The following is a 22,263-nucleotide window of genomic DNA, read 5'->3' on the forward strand; positions in this document are numbered from 1 at the left end:
GTTTCTGCAAAACTAGACTTTATTGTGTCGCTATAAGAACGAGGTTTGTTTCGAATTCAAAATATCTATATTTCTGATTCTTGTTCCAAAAATGATTGATACTTAAATTCTGAAATATATCCTTCCCATGAAATGTACTCGATGAAAAATATTTCCCTCCCGATTCGAACGTGTTAAAAATCCCCAGAGAAAATGATTTATATTACAGCTAACGACGACTCTTTAAAAAGAAAGAAATATATCGACAGCTCGAACATTGTATCGGTGCATTAAAATGTTTCCTCCAGAACGAAGAGCGCGAAAGAGAGAATCAACGACAGTTTCACTGAATCGAGCAAGTGCATGATACAACAACTAACAAAACTCGAAGGTTTTCGCCGTCTTGTGACACTCGTCGCGCGCGTGTGCGTCCAGCGCATGATTGACGTATCGATTACACCGGGCGAATTTTTCAATCGCCGCGGACCGTTCGCGTAACGTAAACAAAACAATGCGCGACGACGACGCGATGCCGATGCGAGGCGCGTACGATGCACCACGTGCCTCGATGTCTCCGTCGCGTCGGTGACAGGGAAGGGGATCGCAGGAGGTGGGGTCACGGGTTGGAGGTAGACGGCGTTACAATATTCGTAATTCATGATTCATCGATCTCGCGATACCGCCGCACACGTCCGGGCATTTTTTTACACGGCGCTCCACGTGTTTCTTTTTTTTTTCCCTATTTTTCTCTTTTTTCAAATTTTATCGACGAGTTACGCGTTACCCGACAACCAGAATTCCCTTTAACTTTTCATTACGCGAACACGCTCTGATTTCGAAATTTGAATTCGACGCTATACTTAAATTATTCTCGCGCGTATATCATCGGTCGAAAAGCGCAACTTGTAGAACGACGATAACCTCTACCCGGCATTGCGATACACGCGCGAGATGCGCAAGCAAAGAGCAAAAGTTAATTGCGAAGCTACGTCGGAAGATCGCCGACTCAACATTGTTAGCAATACTGCTCAATCTGTGGATATGATATCGGACAAAATTATCGATTGCAGAAGCAGAAGGGAAGTAAAATGTGATAATGTTGTGAAGAAGTGAGATTTTTTCTTTTCACAAAAATGTTTACATCATCATTCGATATAATTTACCATAATTAAATATAATTATCACAAGTGTCAGAAAATATGAATACGTACATGATAAAATGAATTCAACGTATCTTATTGCGGTAGATATTAATTGTTATTGTCTCACGATTACTATGTACGGACGTGTTTAAAGTTTCGAAAAAATTTGGAGGAACTTGGTGGTATTAATATTCCGAACTAGAACTGATTAGTATTTGCCACGCAGTCGCGGAAGAGAGAGAGAGAGTATAAGATTCGGGCGGGAACGCTCAGTCGGCTGCTCCCCATGCATTTAAAACGGGGAGGCCGGCCGTAAATCACGCGGTTAGAGCGGGAGCAGCCCGGTTACGCGTAGCGTAACGGCGGAGGTGTCCGTCCGTCCATCGGTACGGCGTCTCGTGGTCGCCGCCGCCGCCGCCACGTGGTTTCTGCGGCAAAACTATGCGGCGGCGGCGGCCGCACGCCGGCCCGGCGAATTTATGAATGGGAGAAGCCTATTGACAGATCGCGCGTCGATAACTCTCTCGTTAATGGCCCGTGATGGTGGGCGCGCGAGGGGCGAAGGACGCGGAGGTGCACGGAGGGAGGTAGGGGAAACTTGGACTCACTTTGTGCCGACTCGCCGCGCCGACGGACCGTTTGCGACATGCATGCATGCAGCAACACCGGCTAACACGTATATATGTACGTACGTACACACGCGCGTTCGATCGGCCGAAATAATCCGCCGAGGAGTCCGAGGCGAGCTTATAACGCGAGTTTATCCCGCGATGTAATATTGAAATATAATTTCGAGAGCGTAAATGTGGCGTTGTGAGCACGTATGTGTCACAGCTCTCCACCAAGAATTAAATATTATTTCGTTTAGGGAGGATATTGTCATACGCACACGCGTATACATGGACTTTGAAGCGTATAAACTTCATCTACTAGATAATGTAAAATATATTCCCTCGGTCTCCTGTCATTTTGATCGTTTTCAACGATTGGAAATGAATATGGATTTTGATCGACTAATCGAGCGAGAGTAATTCTAGTATTGCAATATACCGACTATATTACACGAATTAGCGTACACGTTTTTGGTCAGCGGTTTGCCTCTCGGCATCGAATCGAACGACTGGGTCCAGCATCCGCCATGCCGCTTACGTCGATAATATACGGAAATACATCGTGAACAAAAATAGATTTCGCGGAGGAGTTATGTCACATATAAGTTGCACACTCTCTGATGAATCGATGCTCGCTGGTCTTTTGATGTTTATATAAGCGCGCGTCTCGATAAAATGTTATTAAAAGAGCTTGATGGATCAACACGCGCGTATTTAACGCGAAAAATTAGCAGTTTATTTACATCGACAGAAATTAAAGAAACAGTTCGAGAGCAAAAGAGCGTTAGGCACACGTGCCAATCCACGGCACGTAACATAAAAGAACGCAGAGTTACGAGAGTATTTACGTGAAACAAAAACTTGTCATAATATTTGTTCCGCGTCCTAAACTAATCCCAGACAAAGAGAGCGAGAAGTTTACGTTAAGAATAATCGTCATCCTCTCTCTCTCTCTCGAGTATTTAAGAAAGAATAACGGTTTACAAAAATTGTAAAACTCCAACATAGTGTATTCGTTACTTTTCACCTTATAATTATTTTCTCTTAAAACTTACCCTGAAAATCACGGTAATCATGGGACAGACAGTTATTGGAAGAATTTGATAAAATTTTACATCTTATTGTGGTAAATGTTTCATCGGAGAGAAACTCTTACGCATATTGTCCCGCGATTATCATTCGATTTTCGGAGTAAATTCCAAAAGAAGATTCTCTCCTTCGAGAGAAGTGTATTTATACGCTACTACTTTTCTAGTAAACGTAATGATTTTGTACGACGCGATCGAGCGACTGCGAATAACTCGTCGATTTTGACAGGGTGAAGGGTTTAAGTGAGCGGGTGCACGAATTTTTCGTCCAAGTTCAACGATGCGCCAACAAACACGCACGCACGCACACACCGAGACAACCTTTTGTCGCGTACGACGCGAAACCACGTGGAAAAACTGCTGGTTTTGTCGGTCATCGGGCCACCGATGGCGCACCGGCCGTCGGAAACGCCGAAAAACCCTCTCCTCCTCCTCTCTATCCTTCTCTTCCACCTCTTCCCCGTCCCACCCCCGCCTTCATCCCCTAGACACTGCTGATTTATCACCACCCGAATTTTGGTAGACGCGTCCGTTTCTGCGTCCACGCGCCAATTTCACGCCCGTTATACTCGAAAAATCACACTTGCGCTAAACAAGGGAATCGTCGAGCGCTTTCTTTTACGATAAAAAGACGAAAAAAATGATATCAAGATATTCGTTCCTACGCACAGAGAGAATTTTCCCTGAAAACCACGCTAATGTCGATCATAAATTTTGCATCTCATTATTGTGGTAGATATATTAATCGGCGAAACTCATAAAATCCTTTCAATATTATGATTCTTAGGGTAAATTCTAAGAGAAAACTCTCTTGTCTATTAGTTTGAACGTGTCGAGAGATTTTTGACGACTTTTAAATCTTGAAAAGCCAATTCCATTCTAATGATCCCGTTTCGGGGACACCCGACGTGCCAACGTCCGCATTCGTACACGAAAAACTTTTGAACCGTCTGGAAAATCATTTGACGCGCTATTTACACGCTTCTGTTGTAAATGATGATTCGAACAAAGTGGTGAAAGATGACGCTACCGCATTTCATGGATGATCAATGGATGATCGATGTTTTTGAAATACTGTTTGCAGTAATCCTCTTGCTTTGAATGATTTTGCCCGAAATGATCATCAAAAGCAAATCGTGTAAATGTATGCATTTACGGTGCAATTTCACACAAATGAATCTAGAAAAGTAGACTACGTAATGGTTCGAACAAAACAGGGCTTGCGGTTAAAACATTTGAAGTGTTATGGTAATCCGGAGCAGTCATTTTTTTTTTTTTACTTTCGATACTGAAAACCAGCGTGACAGGTCGATTTTCAATTTTCAAACTCGAGAATAATAAGTCGACAAAAAAAAGGTTGAACGAAAAATCGAAAACCTAACATTTCGGTCAATTTCGAGATTTAATAGACGCATGTATTTTTATATAAAATTTAACGTAATAATTTTTCTTACTTCGATTAGTGCCGAATTCGATCTCAATCTGTACAATAGATTTTACTTCGGCACGACATTTTTGGGCCGCACATGACGATTAATAGATCGAGTCTATAATAAGTAAATAATGACAGTAACCTCTCGGAGGGAGGAAAGATCTCGAAAAAGAATTCGGATGGCGCAAAATTATGACTCGCTCTCTCTCTTTGTGGATTACGATATCGCGCCCCTCTCCCTCGATTTTGTCGCAAAACATTTCGCCGCTCAAAGACCTCGTGACGAAAAACAATCGCTAGGCGAGGCGGGAAAGGCGGCGGGGAAAATGGAAAAAGGACTAAAACGAAAGAGAAAGAGGGAGGTATAAAATAGAGAGAACGGCGGAAATGGGAGAGAGAAAGAGCGAGCGGGAGACGCGGCAAAAGCGAATATGTCTTTAAAAACACCCCCCTAGACCAGATCGGGTTGTTGTCGTCGTGGTAACCATGGCGACGCTGCCCCTTGATGGTTGGTTATAACCGTACCCCCATCTAGCATCTCCGAACCGACGCTAGGTTTCCTCGCGGCGCTGGCCAAGCGAAGAAGAGGCAGCCTCGGGCGATCCCTCTCCCCCTTCACCCCGGCGTTCTCGCCACCACCACCACTTTCTCTCTCTCTCTCTCTCTCTCCGTTCCCCTCCGCCCCCCACCACCGCCGCTCCATTGCGCTATCAAGCTGCCGCTGTCGCTCGCTCCGTCCCCTCCCGCAGCCCGCTGACTCCACGACCCACACAAGCCACCTCGTCGTTCCCCCTCGTCGAGCTTCGCCTCGTCATCCTCTTTCCCCTTGTGACCGCCCTCCTGCCTTTCCCCCCCGCCGGGCCAAGGAAACGCGGGATCGCTTCGAATTCAAACTACCGAACACGAGGTTACCACGCGTCAAATCTGACACTTGGATGTCCTACGTGCTGGTCGCGCGCGCCGAGGGCGATTTTTTCGCGCCAACGGGCCCGAGAGAAATCGAGCGGGCGAGCGAGCGAGTGCGGGAAACGTCGATCGATTTTTCAAGAACGGGGAATCTAAGAGCGAGAGAGAAACTCGAAGACGCTCGTCTCGCGGGCGCGGTTCGCCGCGAGAATTTCGGAGCGAATCGAAGGAGGAAATTGGCGAGAAAGCCGAGGCTCCTATCGAGAGAGAGAGATTAAAGTCCCGACGAGCGCGAAGATCGCGTAATCCTTAGGACCGGCGCGAAACGCGCGCGGCACACGCGTGTCGTACACACGCCGAAAGAAGGGAACGCACCGGGGGAGGAGATAGAGGGGGTTGCGAGAGAAAAAAGGACGGCGGCCGCGAACGAGCGAGCGAGAGGGAGAGAGAAGAAACGATGCGCCGCGGAACCGCGCGCGAAACTCACCTGACTGACGTCGCACCACATTATTATTTCGCTGACACTGACGACAGCATCTTGGTACGCTGCTGCTGCTGCTGCACTGCCGTACACGGTGCTACCCGCGACGGTCCGTCTTTATTTCCTCTCCGCGCGTGACTCTGGTTTTCGCGAAAAACGGAGAGAGAGAGAGAGAGAGAGAGAGAGAGAAGGAAAAAAAGAGGAAAAGAAACAAACGAACGTCAACGAACGACCGGGATACGAATCCAAGTTCCTTCGGCCCTGACTACACGACGACGAGTTCTCTCTTTCTGTCTTTCGCACCGTGTCTCACTCACTTGTGTCCCGTATATATACGTGTCCGTTATAACAACGCTTCTCTCTCATGTATATATATGTATATATATATATATATATATTTTTTTTTTCTTCCTCCGTATGTTTCTTTTGGAAAATTCACAGTCTCACGACAAATTCACTGCTCGACGTACGCGTCGGCCGCCGGTATCTAGCCCGGTTAGCTCCTCGAGTAACATCGCACGATCACTCTCCGAACAGATGACAACGCGACTGTCACCGACGCACACACTAGTGTATCTAGCTGGCCATGCGAAGCATTACTGAACACTCTGACAACAGTCGAGTCCTCGCCGAGTAGCGCCGCTCGGTTTTCCCCCGAACGCGCGCTCGGTCGTTTCCGCCGGCGCTCGGCCCACCTGCACTCCGACACGAGCGTCAGTGACGTAGACGGCCGACGGTGCGCCCCCGACGCGCGCGAGCTTTGTCCATTGGATTTCGTTCTACGACGAAAATCGACGTACGATCGTTTCCGACTTTTTTTTTTTTCATCTCGCGATTCGCCGTCGTAATGGATGCGACGAGTTGATGCAAAAATTCAGCGATACTTGTCAAACGCGCTAACATATGTTTGCGTCGTTTGTGAATTTTGAAAAAAAAAAATTGGTCGATCGTTCGCCAAACGCATATATATATATGTATATAAATAATGCCATATTGTTGGCGTATCGCTGTAACTGATATATAAATGAAAGGATACGTTTCATTCACGCTGGGGCAAATTAATTACATAATTAATATCGAATTGAATACCGTAGGACTGTTTATGTCACTCTGACCGCCCGCGAAAGGAAATTCATTGTCCAAGTGCGCAGCTTTTCAGATATAAACAATGCTTTTATCGTCGAATGATTAGCGGAGCTTATTAACGCGCGGGAGGACTAGGGGAGAAAAAATATCGGATTGTCGGAAAAGGAATGAGGAGAGGAGAGAACGGACCGGCTTCGCGATATTAAATATCCTTCTCTCGCAAGAAAGGTCCGCGGCGCGATCGAGAAAAATCGTTCGTCTGTTCGAGAAAGTCCCGCGATAGCGCGGTCGGTCGATGAAAGTTATCGGAGAACGGATCGCGGCGACGTCCGCTGAAATATTTCAACGAATACGCAGGAACGGCAGAAGCTCGAAATGACTTCGCGCAGTCCCATGCGCAGATCGCGCCGATTGCAGCCTCGTCGCGGCGCTGCTTAATATCTTACGAGACGACCGAGATAGCACGGTCAATCGCGCCACCAGGACCTTGCAAGGTAATCGCCAACTACGTTTTCCGTCTTTTTTCCGTTCTCCACCGAATCGCGAGAAAATCGGGAATCATCGTTATTCGACGAAATTCTCTCCCCTTGTACGACAATATTACATTATAGTCGATAATAAAGATGATATCCCTAACAGCACACATGTAAGCTATGTAATATCATGGAAAAGGGAAATTAATATTTAATTGAAAGGAGAAATTCAATTCGATGCAAGAGAGAAAAAAAAAATATATATATATAGTGTAAATTTTGATCGCAGCCTTAAACGCACGACAAGCAAGGTATAGAGTCTCTCTCTCGGAGGCGCGCAGTCGAGAGCGGCGAGCGACAGCCTTCACCGGGGAACCTTCGGTCTCTCCGATACAGGGGCCCCCGAGCACGAGGGAGTCGGCCTAACGCCACTAGGTTCGAAACACTCGCCACTGACTGGCTGGCTGCATACGGCGAGCAGCGGAAGAGGCGACCGAGCGAGAGAGAGAGAGAGAGGTGCTCTCTCCGTGGCGAGGCAGCCTCGGCGGGCGAGCAGACAACGCGCGGAGCGGCGCGGCGCGCGCGAGCCAGGTTCGATACGGCGCGCAGCCTAAGAAAATTCACCGGGAACATTTTTATTCCCTATCGGATAAAAGGGGCGCGTCCGCGGGACGCCGCGACGGCGAAAGGACGCCGGGGGTCGTGCGCCGTCGTTCCGCGATCGGCTGACCTCCCCGCGTCGGCCGATTCCGCGAATTTTGCGCGTCATTCCGTATGCGGCCGCGAGGCAGAGCGCGCGCGGCCGCTTCTCTCTCGCTGGCGAGGCGCGCTCGGAGAGAACGCACGTACGTCGGTTTCTCTTCGGGAAGCGACGGCGACGCTGGAAATGTCAGGCGAGAGGGACGTCCCTTGGATATTTTCGAGCGAAGCTTCTTTCCATTATATTATATTATTCAAATATAATCCCGATCATTTCTTTTTTCTCTCTTTGGAATTTTCGGAATTTTCATCCTCCGCAACAATACGACTCTTTGATGAAATAAATTTAATAATAAATGTTCTCTCTCTCTCTCTGACTTGCGAAGCTTCGAATGAAAATTATTCGACAAAAATCTGCCGATGGAGCGCGACAAAATAATGTATTATATAAAAGTGCAAGAGGTCGAGATGAAATATTGAAGCGAGATCGGGCAAAAGGCGCGCGAGCTGTCGACGATTCCGTCGGCCGGTTCGACGTGCTGTCCGGTTGTTGTTAACCGCGGCTGACGCCACGGAGCTCGAGAGAGCGGAGCGGCAACTTTTAACTGGCCGCGGCGCGAGAATGCGCGGACTTTGCCGAGCGCGGAAACTGCCGCGCGTCGCTCGAATCCGACTTTATCCGACGCGTATATGCATATACACACACGCGCGATATACATACATGTATATCGCCGGCGCGATATCTATGCACACGCGGCCCTTTGCGCGATGCACGAGGCGATGACGATCCGGAGAGGAAAGAGCGTTTTACGATTGGCTGGCCCACGTCACGACGGATGAATTGTGGCCAATGAATGTCCTTGCTCTCTCTGGACGCGAGGTCGCGGCGACGCGAGAGCCTTGTTCGAACGCGGGGCGCGCATGCACGCCCGCGAGATGGAAGGGAATTTAGAATTTGGCACGATACGCGCTTCCGCCCACGTCTTTTCTTTCTCCTTGCTCCCCCCTTTGTTTTCGTATTTCACAAATTTTGTATTTTGTTGTCGGACGTTCCGCGAACCGTTCATTCTTTTTATCAAGCGAGATGATATATTTTCATTTATTATTTATACCTTTATCGCGCGAGTAATATTTTTATAAGTGGGAAGATTGTTTCTTTGCTGCATCCGGAAATAATTCAGCGTCTTGCGACTACAGAGAGAGAGAGAGAGAGAGAGAGAGAGGGGAGATCCATTAATGTCATTTTGTGGTTTCAGATTGTAAAAATGAATTATACATGTATATATGAGTGAATATAATGTCGGTATATTTTCCTAGCGCACCTATCGCTTATAAAGGTGCACAGAATTCAGTTCGTTGAGATTTGCCGCGCACAGACGTCGCTAAACTTTCTCGTCGACTAGGAGCGCTCGTTAATGCCTCGGCGAAGCTACTCGGCGAAGGATACCGCGGTGGGGATCAGGAAACGCCGGAGATCTGACGGGACGCTTTACGATCGTCTTCGAAAGCTGCGACTCCTGTGTGCTGCTGCACTTCCGGCCTGAATTCTTAAACCGATGCTTCTTTACGTAGACGACGAGAATTGCTCGACGCGTCGCGCGAAAGAGCAGTTTAAAAACAAAGTCTCTTTATTTATTAATCCCTATATTACAAACCATTCGCACTTTTTTTTCTACAAAAAAAAAAAAAAAAAAAAAAAAGCAATAGTTTTCATTGGAAAAAATATCTGATTTATTAAAAAATAAAATTCGAAAAAGAGGAATATATCCCATAGAAGTTATGCAAATGAATATTATTAGCCTGCAAGGGTGTTTGTATCCAGAAAAGGCGTTTTCTCTCTCTTTCAAAATAGTAAATATTTATATTAAAATTTACATGTGTACTCCGATATGCATTTGTAATTTATGTAGGACGTATCGCAAGAAAGAAATCGCTGTTCCTTAATTTTATTTCAAATTTTTCCTCGTAAAATTATATATTAGTAATTAAATGTTTAATTTATTTTTGACAAAAAATCAAGCGCTTTGCAATGAGAGTTCAAATTACACACAGAGAGAGAATTTTCTCTTAGAATTTACCATGAAAGTCATGGTGATCGCGGGACAATATGGTATTGGAAGAATTTTATAAGAGTTTCTCTCCGTTTAATATTTACCATATAATAAGATATATAAAATATGTGCGATTAATTTTACCATGTACGTATTACATTTTTTATTGTGGCAAATATTAATCATAGAAACTCTTATAAAATTTTTCCGATACTATATTGTCCTACGATTAGCATGATTTTCAGGATAAATTTTAAGAGAAAATTCTCTCCGTATATATAATTTCGTGAAAATTACACTCGAAATACTAAATATTACGCGCGTTATATCGATATGAATTGTCGAACCGACGCGAAATCCGCGCGTTGTTCGTGTACAGTTATGGCACGATTCTGCCTAGCTGTAACTCCGGGAAAGAGCCGGTGAAAACCGTATTACAGGTGATGTGGTGTAGCAGCAAGATATATCATAGGACGGTTGGCTCAATTTTCCCGCCATTCCCGCCACTCTCGCCTTTCGCCTCCGCGATACGGCCAAAAGTTGTGCCTTTCGTAAACACATCTCTCTCGCAGCCCCATCGAGATGAGCAGCGTCAGCTAGTATCAAAGAGAGTGCACCCCCGCGCTGACAGTATTAATAATTTCCCCCATTCGGATTGCACTTTAGTTATTCATATAGCAATCGCAACACTTTCAATAAATACTGATACAATCGACATAAATTCGTTATATTTTCGCTTATCCGTGAAAATATCTAATCTCATATATTTAATTAGTTAATGTGTGAACGTACAAAGATGAAAAAAAAAAAAAAAAAGCGAGCGATAATACGATTTTCGACCCGCGAATGTAGTTATAGAGATATATAATTTCTCTTTCGTACGAGATAAAATTCTAGCCTCTCTCGAATCGAACAGCACTGTTCGAAATCGAAGGCACCTGTTAACACAGGCCGGCTTGGCGCGCCGGTGACACCGACATCCGGGGACGATGACAGGTGCTGTAGGCTAATCGGTTAATTCGACAGCTCGTGCATACGCGTGACTTCCATTCGCCGAGAGCGGCTCGTGCTGATTGTTATCGGCGCATGACTTAGAGCGCTAATACAAGAGCAATCAGGGAGGGACGGCCGAACGACCAATCAGGACGAAATATTCTTAATTGAGAGCCAGGGCGCCTGGCGATATTCGATGGTATCCGATACTTTGCTTTTTCATACTTTCGGATAATTAGGTACAGTCTTGACAGTGAAGAACCATATTCTTAACAAGTATATACAGTAAAGACTGATGAATTTACACGTGAATGCAGATTATAGTTATCAGGGAATGTCAATTGCCAAGATATGCAGAAATATGCGGGAAAAGTATTTGCATACATAGAGAGATACAGACAAATTTGCATCTTTGGAGTATTTTACGGAGAGTACCCGAGAGTTGTCGCGTTTCTTTTGTCTACGGATTATATGAAGTAGATTTTTTAATCTCATTTATTATAAATGAAATAATTATTGCCAATTATTTTCTGTTAATGTATATTCAATATTTTATGATTTATGTGAGAAATATCATTGCTTTTTATTAATATAGTAATTATTTTGGTATATGAAAAATCTCAAGAATTTATTTTATAAACTAATTTTTAATAGTTTTTGTAAAAAAAAAAAGTAATGCGTTAGATATATCACTTGTACATACTTATTAAGCCTTTATATATATATAATTTTTTTTTTTTTTTTTTTGCGACAGCGATTAAAACCTAATAATCGACAGCGCTATAAGATAAACCTGCTTTCGATATCTTCGTCACTCTATATCTTGTAGCAAATAGATATCGTTGTGCGAGATACAAAAGTACTAATCAAAACAAATTATCGCTCTCAATCTCTCAAATTGTATCAATAATGGATATCTTTCCGGTGGGCTAAATCTTGGGGGTCTACGTGTGGGTATACGTGGGTGATTATAATCCTAAGATGATCGTTAATAAAGCGGAAAGAGAGAAAGGAAGCCGCGAGTACGTCGACAGCCGTTACACGCGACGCGTCTTATCAACGCGTCGAGGGTGATAAGGCTATCTTTATCCGCGATAAAGTCGCTTCGAAGCTCAGAGTCTATCTCGACTGCGGGAACACGAGCGCGAAAGAACGTCGTAATGGCATACACGTGCGATTAGAGATTACGATTTGCTCGAGCTATCGATTTGGTAATTATTTTTCGTACATTATACATGTACGTATTTTTATGTGTCGATACTTTGCCTTTCAGATTAGCCGGCTTGATATGCGAGAGAAACAATATTTAATAAAAATTGGTGCGATTGAAATGCTAAATAACGAAAAATCTCTGGTGCAATCTCTGGCGAATATTAATTCTAGAATAAGCGAACGTGTAAGTATTAATGTGTGTACACTTTTCATTAATTTAGAAAAGAAAATATTAGGGGGAGCAATGTTTTTCCTCTCTCTCTCTCTTTCTCTCTTATTGGATACCGTATATATGAGTACAATTATTGATATAATATTAAACGTAAACATTTGTCTTTCATGCGAAAAATTGAACTTTTTGCAAGCAACGTCATGTTTCTCTCACGGTTGAAACTGTTGAAATATCTCGCGAAATTACACGAAGAGGCAGCTGAACCTCTCATTACAAGTGATAAATCGTGTGTTTCGTTACGTTTTAACAATTCCTACTCTCATTACTGTTAAGTTTATTTAGTCGAAATCGATTTAATATATTATTATTGTTTCGAGACACTAATTATTCACCGAATGCGCGCGCGCGCGCACGTGTACGCGTACGTTTGTATGAATGGTTGCACATAAAGTTGGAAACTTGAAAAAGTGTCAAAACTATCAAAAATGAATTGCAATAAAGCGTACAAAATTTATCGAACCTTACATGTTTCAGCATAAAATCAACTATATATGTATAATATGACTATTCGGATGTAATTTCCGCTTTCGACTTCTTCACTTTCGATTGTCTCTGTAACATTGACCGAACACCGTGATATATCGCGCCGATGAACGATCCAATTAGCCGATCCGGGTTAAACTTTCGCGCATCATTCGTGCGGAAACGGTCCGCGATAGTTGGCGGCATCGCTCGGAATTAATTTCTACCCGCGAAACGACGCTGGTGCATACAAAAAGACAATAGAAAAAAAAAAAGAAAAAAATGAGGGCGCGTACGAATATTGTACGGAGAGAGCCGTGGTAGTCGCACGTAAAACTCTCGACCCACCGCCTTCTCCGCACCGCCTCCCCCCTCGTCCTCTCTTTCCGCCTCTGTAACCCTGACCTCCCGTAAAACACACCGAGAAAAAGACTTTTCCGGCGTGTACGCACGAGCGCGCCGTGGCTGCTTCTCTGGCCGAACTCATGAATGGACCCGCGACTCTATTTACGAGGGCGTGCGATTCGCCCGCCACCGCTCCGCTTTTATCGCCGTCTCCGTCGTTACGGGACGGCGCGGCGCGAGACGAGGTGAGATGAGACGAGGCGCTTTCGGAATCCCCGGGCACTCTTTACTCTCGGAGGTCGACTTCCTCCGTTACCGCGCCGAGATATGTATCGGCTTGCGAAATTGTTTTCGAACGGCCGATTGTGTTTGGCACGCTTCGGACTTAGCGAAGAGGAAGAGAGTAAAACCCGCCGGCGGGGGAAAGGAAATTCTCTTTTTTCTCCCCCTTCCTTTCTCGTATTCGCTCTCTGACGCAGCCGGTATTCGCGCCCCCCTGTGTAAACAGAATCGTTTGCGAAATTCGGTTTATCGAAATACGTTCGACGGACAAATCAATGTATCGAGAGGTTCAAAGCGAAAGTGACATGTAAATGAGATACCAAGCGTCATAAATAATTGCCTTCGTTTTCGCGAATGGCCAAAAGTATTTATAATAACGTATGTGACGCGTAAATTCTTTTGAACATATTATAGACACTTTTTCCGAGAGGATCAATTTTTATCTTTTTCTTTTTATTTATATTAAATATCGTGATGTGCAGACAGATAATTTGAAACTTAGTTAATCATTTTTGAGATTTTAGATGATAAACAGCAGAGAGAGAATGACATAAAGATGACGACTTGCTATGACGTGTCAATTAATATATCAATTATAAAAATCGATTTACACGACTGACAATCACTTATAAATATATTAGTAATTAGTCATAAGTTATTTTCTCACGTTACACATTCAATATTTCTGTACTAATATTTATTACCAGAAAGAGTGTCTTAAGATACAGAATAAACGATTCCTCCCTCTCGAATCGCTCTCTTCCTTCTGAGATCATTGTTATTATTACCAAGCTTATAGCGAGTGTAATTTGTCACAAGTGTAAGAGGCGTACTCTACGGACCTTTAAAGCAAGATCGTTAATAAGAAGCGTGCGGTTAAGGTCCACCATGACCTACGGTAAATTTCATCCCGCCGGGTTTTAAGTTCGATCGCGCGCGGCGCGAATAACTAAAGATCATTAATATATCTCGTCGGACGATAATTCATGTCGCGTGACTGTTGGACGCGTGGCGCACAAATGTTGTGGACAAAAGTCCGTCGATGAAAGTCGTCGATTAAATGTACGTCTCTTAAAAAAAAAAAAAAAAAAATAAATAAATAAATAAATAAAAATCATAGTTTCCTACTATTTAAAAGTCACTTCGTATACATTATTTTCGTGTAATAACATTAGCAGCGCATGTAACAACGCGCGTCACGAGATAAACGGATATGGGAGTAAATATTGTAAAAATATTTGTATATAAGCTTTGGATGTATATAATATTTGTCTTTTTGAGGCTGCCATTCATTATTCGTGAAAGAAATATTTATATGAAAACTCGAGTTTGATGAAAACAACATACATCAAGTCAATTAGAAGGCACATCATTGTACTATTCATTCTGTTCATAATGTACGAAGCAAAGCAGTATTTGCTTAGGATAAATCAGTTAAGTGCTTTCTTCCATTGCAATCGCATGTATACGTTACATTGCGTAAATACATGTTTGCGAATGTGTAATGAGTGTATATTGAGAAAAATGTACAGAAAGAGAGGGAGAGAAAGAGTGGAATTTTAAATGATTATGAAATAATTACATTGTATCGAGACTCGTGAAATTTACCATATTATACCCTATGTACTTAATATTCTTTTTGTTTATTTTTAATATCTTTAGATGGACCGTGTAATATTCACATTATTATATTAGTATTTTCGTTAACAAATTATTTTTCTTCTATTTGCATTTTTTTTCAACTATATTAGAAGATTATATGTACATTCCAAATTACCTTGATTAATTAATTGTACAGAGACAGCGATTTCCGTCCTTTTGTAAAATATAATCTCCGTGACACGATAAATAGAAAAATAATATTTTCTTCCTGGCGATGTTAGAACTAATCAATCTAATAGGTTTCGAAAAGCTAGGATTTTTTGTAATTACGTAACAAAGCTTGAACGAAAATCCCAACTAATTAAGTTCAATAGGGAAATTCTCCATCTCTTTCTAAATTATAGTCCCTGACATAACATAGATATAGAGGAACAAAGTTTGGGTAAGGATGAAGAGCGAGACTGAGCAAGTACGAGTCAGTATGATGGACTCTAACGAGTTTCAAGCAGTTGTGATTTTTGCGTACGCGTATAGTATAACGAGAGTGCATGGCATAACACAGGTATCAAATAACAAGTTGCCCTCTATACACATCGCGAGTTTGCTCTTATAATTAAAATTAGAAGTCACAGAACCAATCTCCCACGCGTCAACCGTGTATAATTCCTACTCTTTCCAGACATCCTTTTCTTTATTGCACCGTCTGTGTGCGCGGTATTACCAACGTGCTCGCACAGTGCAGGTTCCATCGAATATCTAAAATGACATCGTCCAACCCACCCCTTTTCCTCTCAGGACCCGTTCTCTCTCTCTCTCTCTCTCTCTCTCTCTCTCTCTCTCTCTTTCCATCTCTCCCCCGTGTGATCCCTCGCTCATCTCCCACCTTCATCTCGCTTTCCCTCCCTCCTACCACTCAAACCCTTCCACTTCCCTCTCTCTCTCTCTCTTCTTCACAAACGCGTTCTACTACCCCTACTTGTTTCCTCTCGGCACATCCTCCCCCGTTCTTCCATCCGCTCGCGTTATTCTCCACCATCCCCTGCGCGTCCCGAGGATCCTCTCGCCGATGTCCGCCTCTCTCTTCCTGTCACCTTCTTCTTCGCCCTTCCTTCTTCCCCCATTTCCCGCCTTTCACCCTTACGAATTATCGACGGGCGCAATTCCGCTGGATAAAAGCGGCGGTGGCCTATCATCGACATTCTGTAGTACCAACCAGACTCGCGAATACCGACTAACCGTAATGTCAGCTGACTGCGATACCGGCCCGCCGACGTCACTAGATTATACGCGAAATGCGGACAAACCGGAACGCGGCGAGAAAAATATATTGACACGCTGTGTAACGCCCACGGCGCAAAATACGAAGATGTAACGTCGAGATGCGCATACCGCACGGATCCTCTCGTTAATCCGGCAGTAGCCGCGAGATTTTCTGCAACGTAAACCATCGAGCGACACGTGCCTCTTATAGAGAGAGAGCATTTATAAATTATTATATAATGTATTACGTAATATAAAATTATATCTGTCTCGACAGACAAGAATTTGTACGGAGCGGTTTATTCATTTTTTTAATAATAAAACAATAAGAAAATGTGTAATGTATTGCCCCTTTAATACATTTATTAGTCGAGTTCATGTATTTATAAAAATTTTATTTTATAGTCTCGTTATATCTCTCTTACGTAAGATATTCATTTATGTAATCTTCAAAGTTAAAAAAATCAAATTATTTAATTAAAATAATGAATTTCTTTTTTCATTTTCTATCTGTTTTTCGTCTTTCGCTGGAAATGTGATAATTCAGAAAATACGTTTCTCAGTAGAATTGGATATTGAAGTACGGAGTATTCCGCACTTTAAAAATGGAGGAGCCAAACGATGCGCGACGTTATAATTGAAGAAATGGGCGAATGGGAAGAGACGAAGAGAGAGAGAGAGAGCGAGAGGATTGTCATATTCTTATAAAAATGATCTTTACGAACAAATTGTTATCATGTACAACGTTGTAAATGCTAGCGTAATAGCTAATATTAAACCGTCTAATATTTTTTAAAAAATTAAAGTTTTATAATATTATATCATGTCGCATTACGATGACGATTTAATCTTTTAAAGTAGATAATTACAAAGTTTATTAGTTGATGCGATTTCATCGTTTTTTGCGCACTCGTTTCATCGGATTACTCGTCAGTGTAGAAAGATCAAACTCACATGTATACTCGCAGGATATATCCGTTTCGAATTATACATTTCCAAATTCGTCCTGTTAATACGTCATAATGGAAAGATGCGACACGTCAGAAGGTGGCGTATCCGGTGCATTTTTACGCATCGATGATGCATGAACAGCGTATATGTATATCGAGATGAATGCCACAATGAATGGACTTTCGAGTTATGTATTCGATTCGTTTATATTGGAATAGTTATATACATGCAGTGCGAATGCATATATAGTATGTATGCGTGCGCAACGTTAATTCCGTATGTAAAATGGCTCTCTTCTCTCGGCCGGAATTTCGAAAATGCACACGAGCCGAACGTGCAAACCCCTCGATTTATTCGCGATTCCTGAAAATTATTTGATCATCGACAACTTTCTACCTCCCCCATCCACCCACGCTTGTTGATCCTCCCTTGTTCTCTCGTTTACGCGATCTCTCGCAACCGAATGTCCGGTGAACACATGAAATTGGATGTTCGTTTTGATATTCTTTAACCCAATTATTCGTTTACACATGGAAATATACGCGTGAAGCTAACAATAAAAAATCAAATCTTTTGATGTTAAATATTCATAAGTAGAGTTTGTTACATAATTTATTATACTTTTAATTGGAATATTATTATTTAAATCTATATAATTGAAAATTATCTAAGGAAACGTTTATAAAATAGAAAATATTTCTTAGCATTAATTCTTGCGCTTATTTCATTTTATTTCTACTTATAAAAAAATTATATTTGTACGATGATATAAAAAGATATATGTATCATTTGTATTTTATTTTATATATTAAATAAAATTTATTCTTTTACATCTAAGATCATTGATATATTAAAATTAACATGGACGCATAAATATTGTGAATAAAGAATACGGGAGAATTAATTGATCTCATCTTACGATAGATTCTTTTTTTTGGAGGGAAAGAGAACGTACGCTGTGTCCTTGGAGATGATCATGATAGACATTTCCTTTTGAAACTACGTTCTCTTTAGCGCTCCGTATCTTTGAAGATTTTTCATCGAAAAAATTATTTCTAAAGAGAACGATAAATATAATTGATGATTAAAATTCAGGGATAAATGAACTAAAATTATTATAGATACAGTCTAATGTGAAATAAAATCTTTTCTATCCTATAAAATGTCGTTGCATTAATTTTCGTTTATTTTCTGACAAACTGGAGTCAACTTTTCGTGAAACTGATCTGGACAACTTTTGTCCTAGAGGATCGTACGAAATTACGCAGGGAGGAATACCGATCCGGTCTAGATCTGATGATTGCAATTACGCGAAATAGTAGTCGAGGCGAAGCTTTACTCAGGATTTCGACGAACTTTTCCGTATCGATCGTACGCCCTCACGGAACCATAGCCTTTCGCGAATCTTCAACTCTCCGCGAACTCGATTGTAAATTTTCTAGCTAGAATGCCCGAACTCGAGGTAGTCGGTGGACCATCCGATACACTCCGCGAGCGACCAGAGTGCGCGTGTGCGGTCGGAACTCTCGCGGTTTATCCGCGCAGAAATTTATAACACACACACACACGTACAGCTAGTCCAAAGTCAACTGAACCAAAATGTCTCTCACGACTGTCTCATAAAAAAAAAGAAAGAGTATTTTTTCGATAAATTAATCTATTTATTTATTGCAATTTGATGTCTTTGGCGTACCAAGTGAATTAATTATAATTACCGTTATATTTTATCACATTATATAATTACGTGTTTTATATATAGTCGTCACTCTGTTACTACTTTTTTTGATGACTACGATCCCAAGAGAACGTAATGTCGTTTTACTAATAGCGCTCTTGCAATATCCTAAGGTGGAGTCAGATTGCACCAGCGGGGATAATTTTGCGCGACAATGGACGAAGATTGTACTACAATTTATTGTAGTTTAGATTTATTTATTACCTTTGGTATTTACAATATTCTTCCTTTACACAAGTATATAGATTGTAACTCGTGAAAAAATCACTGTCGAAAATAAACATAGAGATTGTTCTCCCTCTATCTATACCTAATTAAACTCATTGAAATTATATATCGGTTTCGATGAATCTAATTTAACAAAAATGTCAGACAATCGTACAAGATGATCTTGCCTTAATCAGCGGTGCCGCGTCGAAAATTCGTCCCGGCTAAAAACGCGGGCGATTTTAGCCGGCGCTGCTCCTGCTCTTCGAGCGGGATTCGGATTTGGGTTTTGCCGCAGGGGTAGGTGCGCAGAGTGAACACGGATCGATCCCCCTCGGCGCGAGTACGAAAGGGGGGTTGCGACCGAGTCGCCCTCTCCGTCGCTCGCGGTATCCTGGCGTGTTCACCCCCGAAAACGGTTTAAAGGGTGCAATGTCGCCCGACGGAACCAATGAAATTCGAACGATCGGCGAGAATCGCACTCGTACGTTCTGACGATTATTTGCTGTCTTTCCTCCCTCTCTCTTATATTTTTATATTAACGGAGGAGAAAGCGAAAAGAAAAGTTCAGACGCGCATTAGAAAAATCGCGGCAAGCTTGCTTTTTTTATCGAAAAAAAAAGTAATATACTTCCCTATCGCGGCGCGATATGCTGCGAGTCTCATTATCGGACGCGTTTTATCAGACTTTGTACCGCCGCTATAACTCGAATGTAGGTTAGCGGCGGCGGATCCAAGAGAAGGGATGCCGAGTTTTCTTCGAAAAATCAATAGACATTTCTGCCCCAGGGTTTCACCTTGTCGCACTAATAACGTCCGCCGTTAACTCACTTTCGAAGATTCATATCGCGCGATTCTGTATCGAAAGGCCTAATGAGCTTCTAAGTTCACACGCTGAAAATTATTATGCAAGATTAACTATTTCTTGCAAAATTAATAATTAAGTAAAACATCTTTCTTTTATCTTAATGCATCTTTGAACGTTTTAGTAGCTCCTGTACCTGTTTACATTCCTGTTGCCAGTATATATACAGTTTTAAATATAGCTCTCATATATTTAAAAATAAATAAGTTACATTTTTCACATCCTGACATTTTTAATTCAACACATATGCTTCTCACCTATATTAAAAATACTGATACGTCAATATTGACAGTAAGAAAATGTAATCGACTCTAAGTGAGGCCTATTACGTTACAAATGAAGTCTATCCATTCGGGAGTTCGTACAACCCCGTGTAGTAGTTCACGGTTAACCGCAAAACGTACGCGTCTCGTAGTTACTCGCTTCGCGATAGATTTCCAATGTAACCAAAGTGCAATAACAATAGTGTCGCGTATAGGAATAAATCCATACAGTCTTGTGTACGTAAACACGTGATAATTTGAGAGTGGACTCTCGTCGATCATTGGTCGATCGTTGGTTGCGGCGAATCGAAGTTGGGACGAGGTCGAGCGTGAAGAGATCCCGTTTACCTTCGCAAGTACGTTTCCACCTGGCCCGTACATACCTGAGGAACCTGTACAGTCACGCTCGCTCGGTTTCCAGCGACTGCCGCTGTACCACCGACTATCTTAATATCCGGATATATTCGCGGAATGGACTTATTGTTGGTCTCTTGTTTTGATATGCATACGTAATGTACGTTCGAATATGCTAACAATATCCGCTTATTCGCGATATTTTTCTTGACACTCATGATTTGGTTTCTAATCAACAAATATAGCATAGCGACAGATCTATGTGAAAGCTAATGATGAAACTTATTGTTAAGCTTCAAGCCGGCAACTATATAGGAGAAATGTTTGTCGATTTTTTTTTATATTGAGAATGAAAAGAAAAATGCGTTATTATATGTATGTGTGTATGATATACTTATTTTCTTGATTATTATAATATTAAAGATATATATAAATATTATTTGCTTCATGCACCAAGAAGTCGCCGTCCGTAGCATCCTTGGTCATTTGCCAGATATTATATACTAATTCTTTTTTGTCCGATGCATAATTATTTTTTAAATTTTATTGTAAAGTTTTACTTTAACGAATTTTTAATTGGAACAAAATATATATCGAACGAAATTTACCGTCGAGACAAGCGGCTGAGACACCCTATATTCTTTCTTCAATTTTCTTTCACGTCTTCTTTCTCAATTGATTTTATCGTCTATGTCAGTACTGTTACTACCACCAAAGCTATTATTATTTGTACTTGGCTTCTAGAGATATTTTACAAACAATGCTATTTTTATATATATATATATATATATATAATATTTGGCAAAGTTCCTCGGCCAAAGGACAATAGAAAGCACTATACCAATTATCTGAGAGAAATCAAATGCAGAGTTATCGTTTTATTGTTTTTGTATTTTGTAATAAACTCTTGATAATTCATGTTTTTACATACGTAATTTTAATATTGAATACTATGTTTGATATTTCATCTTGAATACGATGGTTATTTGTTATTTTATGATTTCGTGTTTTATGATTATTATACTAAGTTTGCTGTACTGACTCATTCCCTTTATATTTATTTTTTTAATTCCTTATCAAAAACAACGTGCAATATTGTTTGTCGTAAGTTTGCTGTTTTCCAACTTTAGATATTTTTTTTTTTTTAAGTAATTCCAAAATTAAAAAGGTCATCTCATTAAATTAGATAAGATGTTGCTTTTCTCTAAGCTATTTTCTCTAAAAAAAAAAAAAAAAAAAAAAAAATAATCGCTGATTAAAAATTGATTAAAAATTGATCTTTTAACATTTTTGTTGAAAAGTTCAGAAGCCATTAAGAAACAAAGAGAGGGGCGGGGGGAGTCAGAGAGGAGAGAGACTAATTTGATTTCAAATTAATCAAATAGAATACATTAATCAAATAAAATACGTTCCATATTTAGATGCATCTTTGCGCGAGAGAATAATGCAGTCAGGTTTCCTCAATTTCAAAAATCAAAGAAAAAATTCAAGAAAAAAAAATGCAAAAGCGTATTCATAATAAGAAAGTCAACCTATTTGAATATATAAAAAT

General features: G+C 41.5%; 1 protein-coding gene and 1 long non-coding RNA gene across 4 annotated transcripts in view; one reads left to right on the forward strand and one right to left on the reverse strand.

The window, feature by feature from the left end:
- The window catches only part of tara (SERTA domain-containing protein 2 taranis), a 47,962-nt gene extending 41,620 nt beyond the window's left edge, over window positions 1-6,342 (reverse strand). The window contains exon 1 of one of the 2 annotated variants that reach the window (XM_085481992.1): window positions 5,646-6,342. In XM_085481992.1, coding sequence (XP_085338118.1) covers window positions 5,646-5,666 — 21 coding nt within the window. In that variant the 5' untranslated portion in view covers window positions 5,667-6,342. The remainder of the gene's footprint in view (window positions 1-5,645) is intronic. The other variant, XM_029318535.2, reaches the window with a different exon arrangement.
- Window positions 6,343-11,714: 5,372 nt separating this feature from the next.
- Window positions 11,715-18,025, forward strand: LOC114943001 (uncharacterized). 2 transcript variants are annotated; one of them, XR_003821924.2, is made up of 3 exons: window positions 11,715-12,152; window positions 12,215-12,337; window positions 16,903-18,025. It is a non-coding gene; the product is annotated as an uncharacterized LOC114943001 (long non-coding RNA). The 2 variants fall into 2 exon arrangements; XR_014924577.1 differs by lacking the exon at window positions 16,903-18,025 and having other exon boundaries at window positions 12,215-16,626.
- Window positions 18,026-22,263: the final 4,238 nt, after the last annotated feature.

Source organism: Nylanderia fulva, unplaced genomic scaffold (assembly GCF_048542155.1).
Source record: "Nylanderia fulva isolate GAGA-0341 unplaced genomic scaffold, ASM4854215v1 Scaffold2, whole genome shotgun sequence".
Taxonomy (NCBI): domain Eukaryota; kingdom Metazoa; phylum Arthropoda; class Insecta; order Hymenoptera; family Formicidae; genus Nylanderia; species Nylanderia fulva.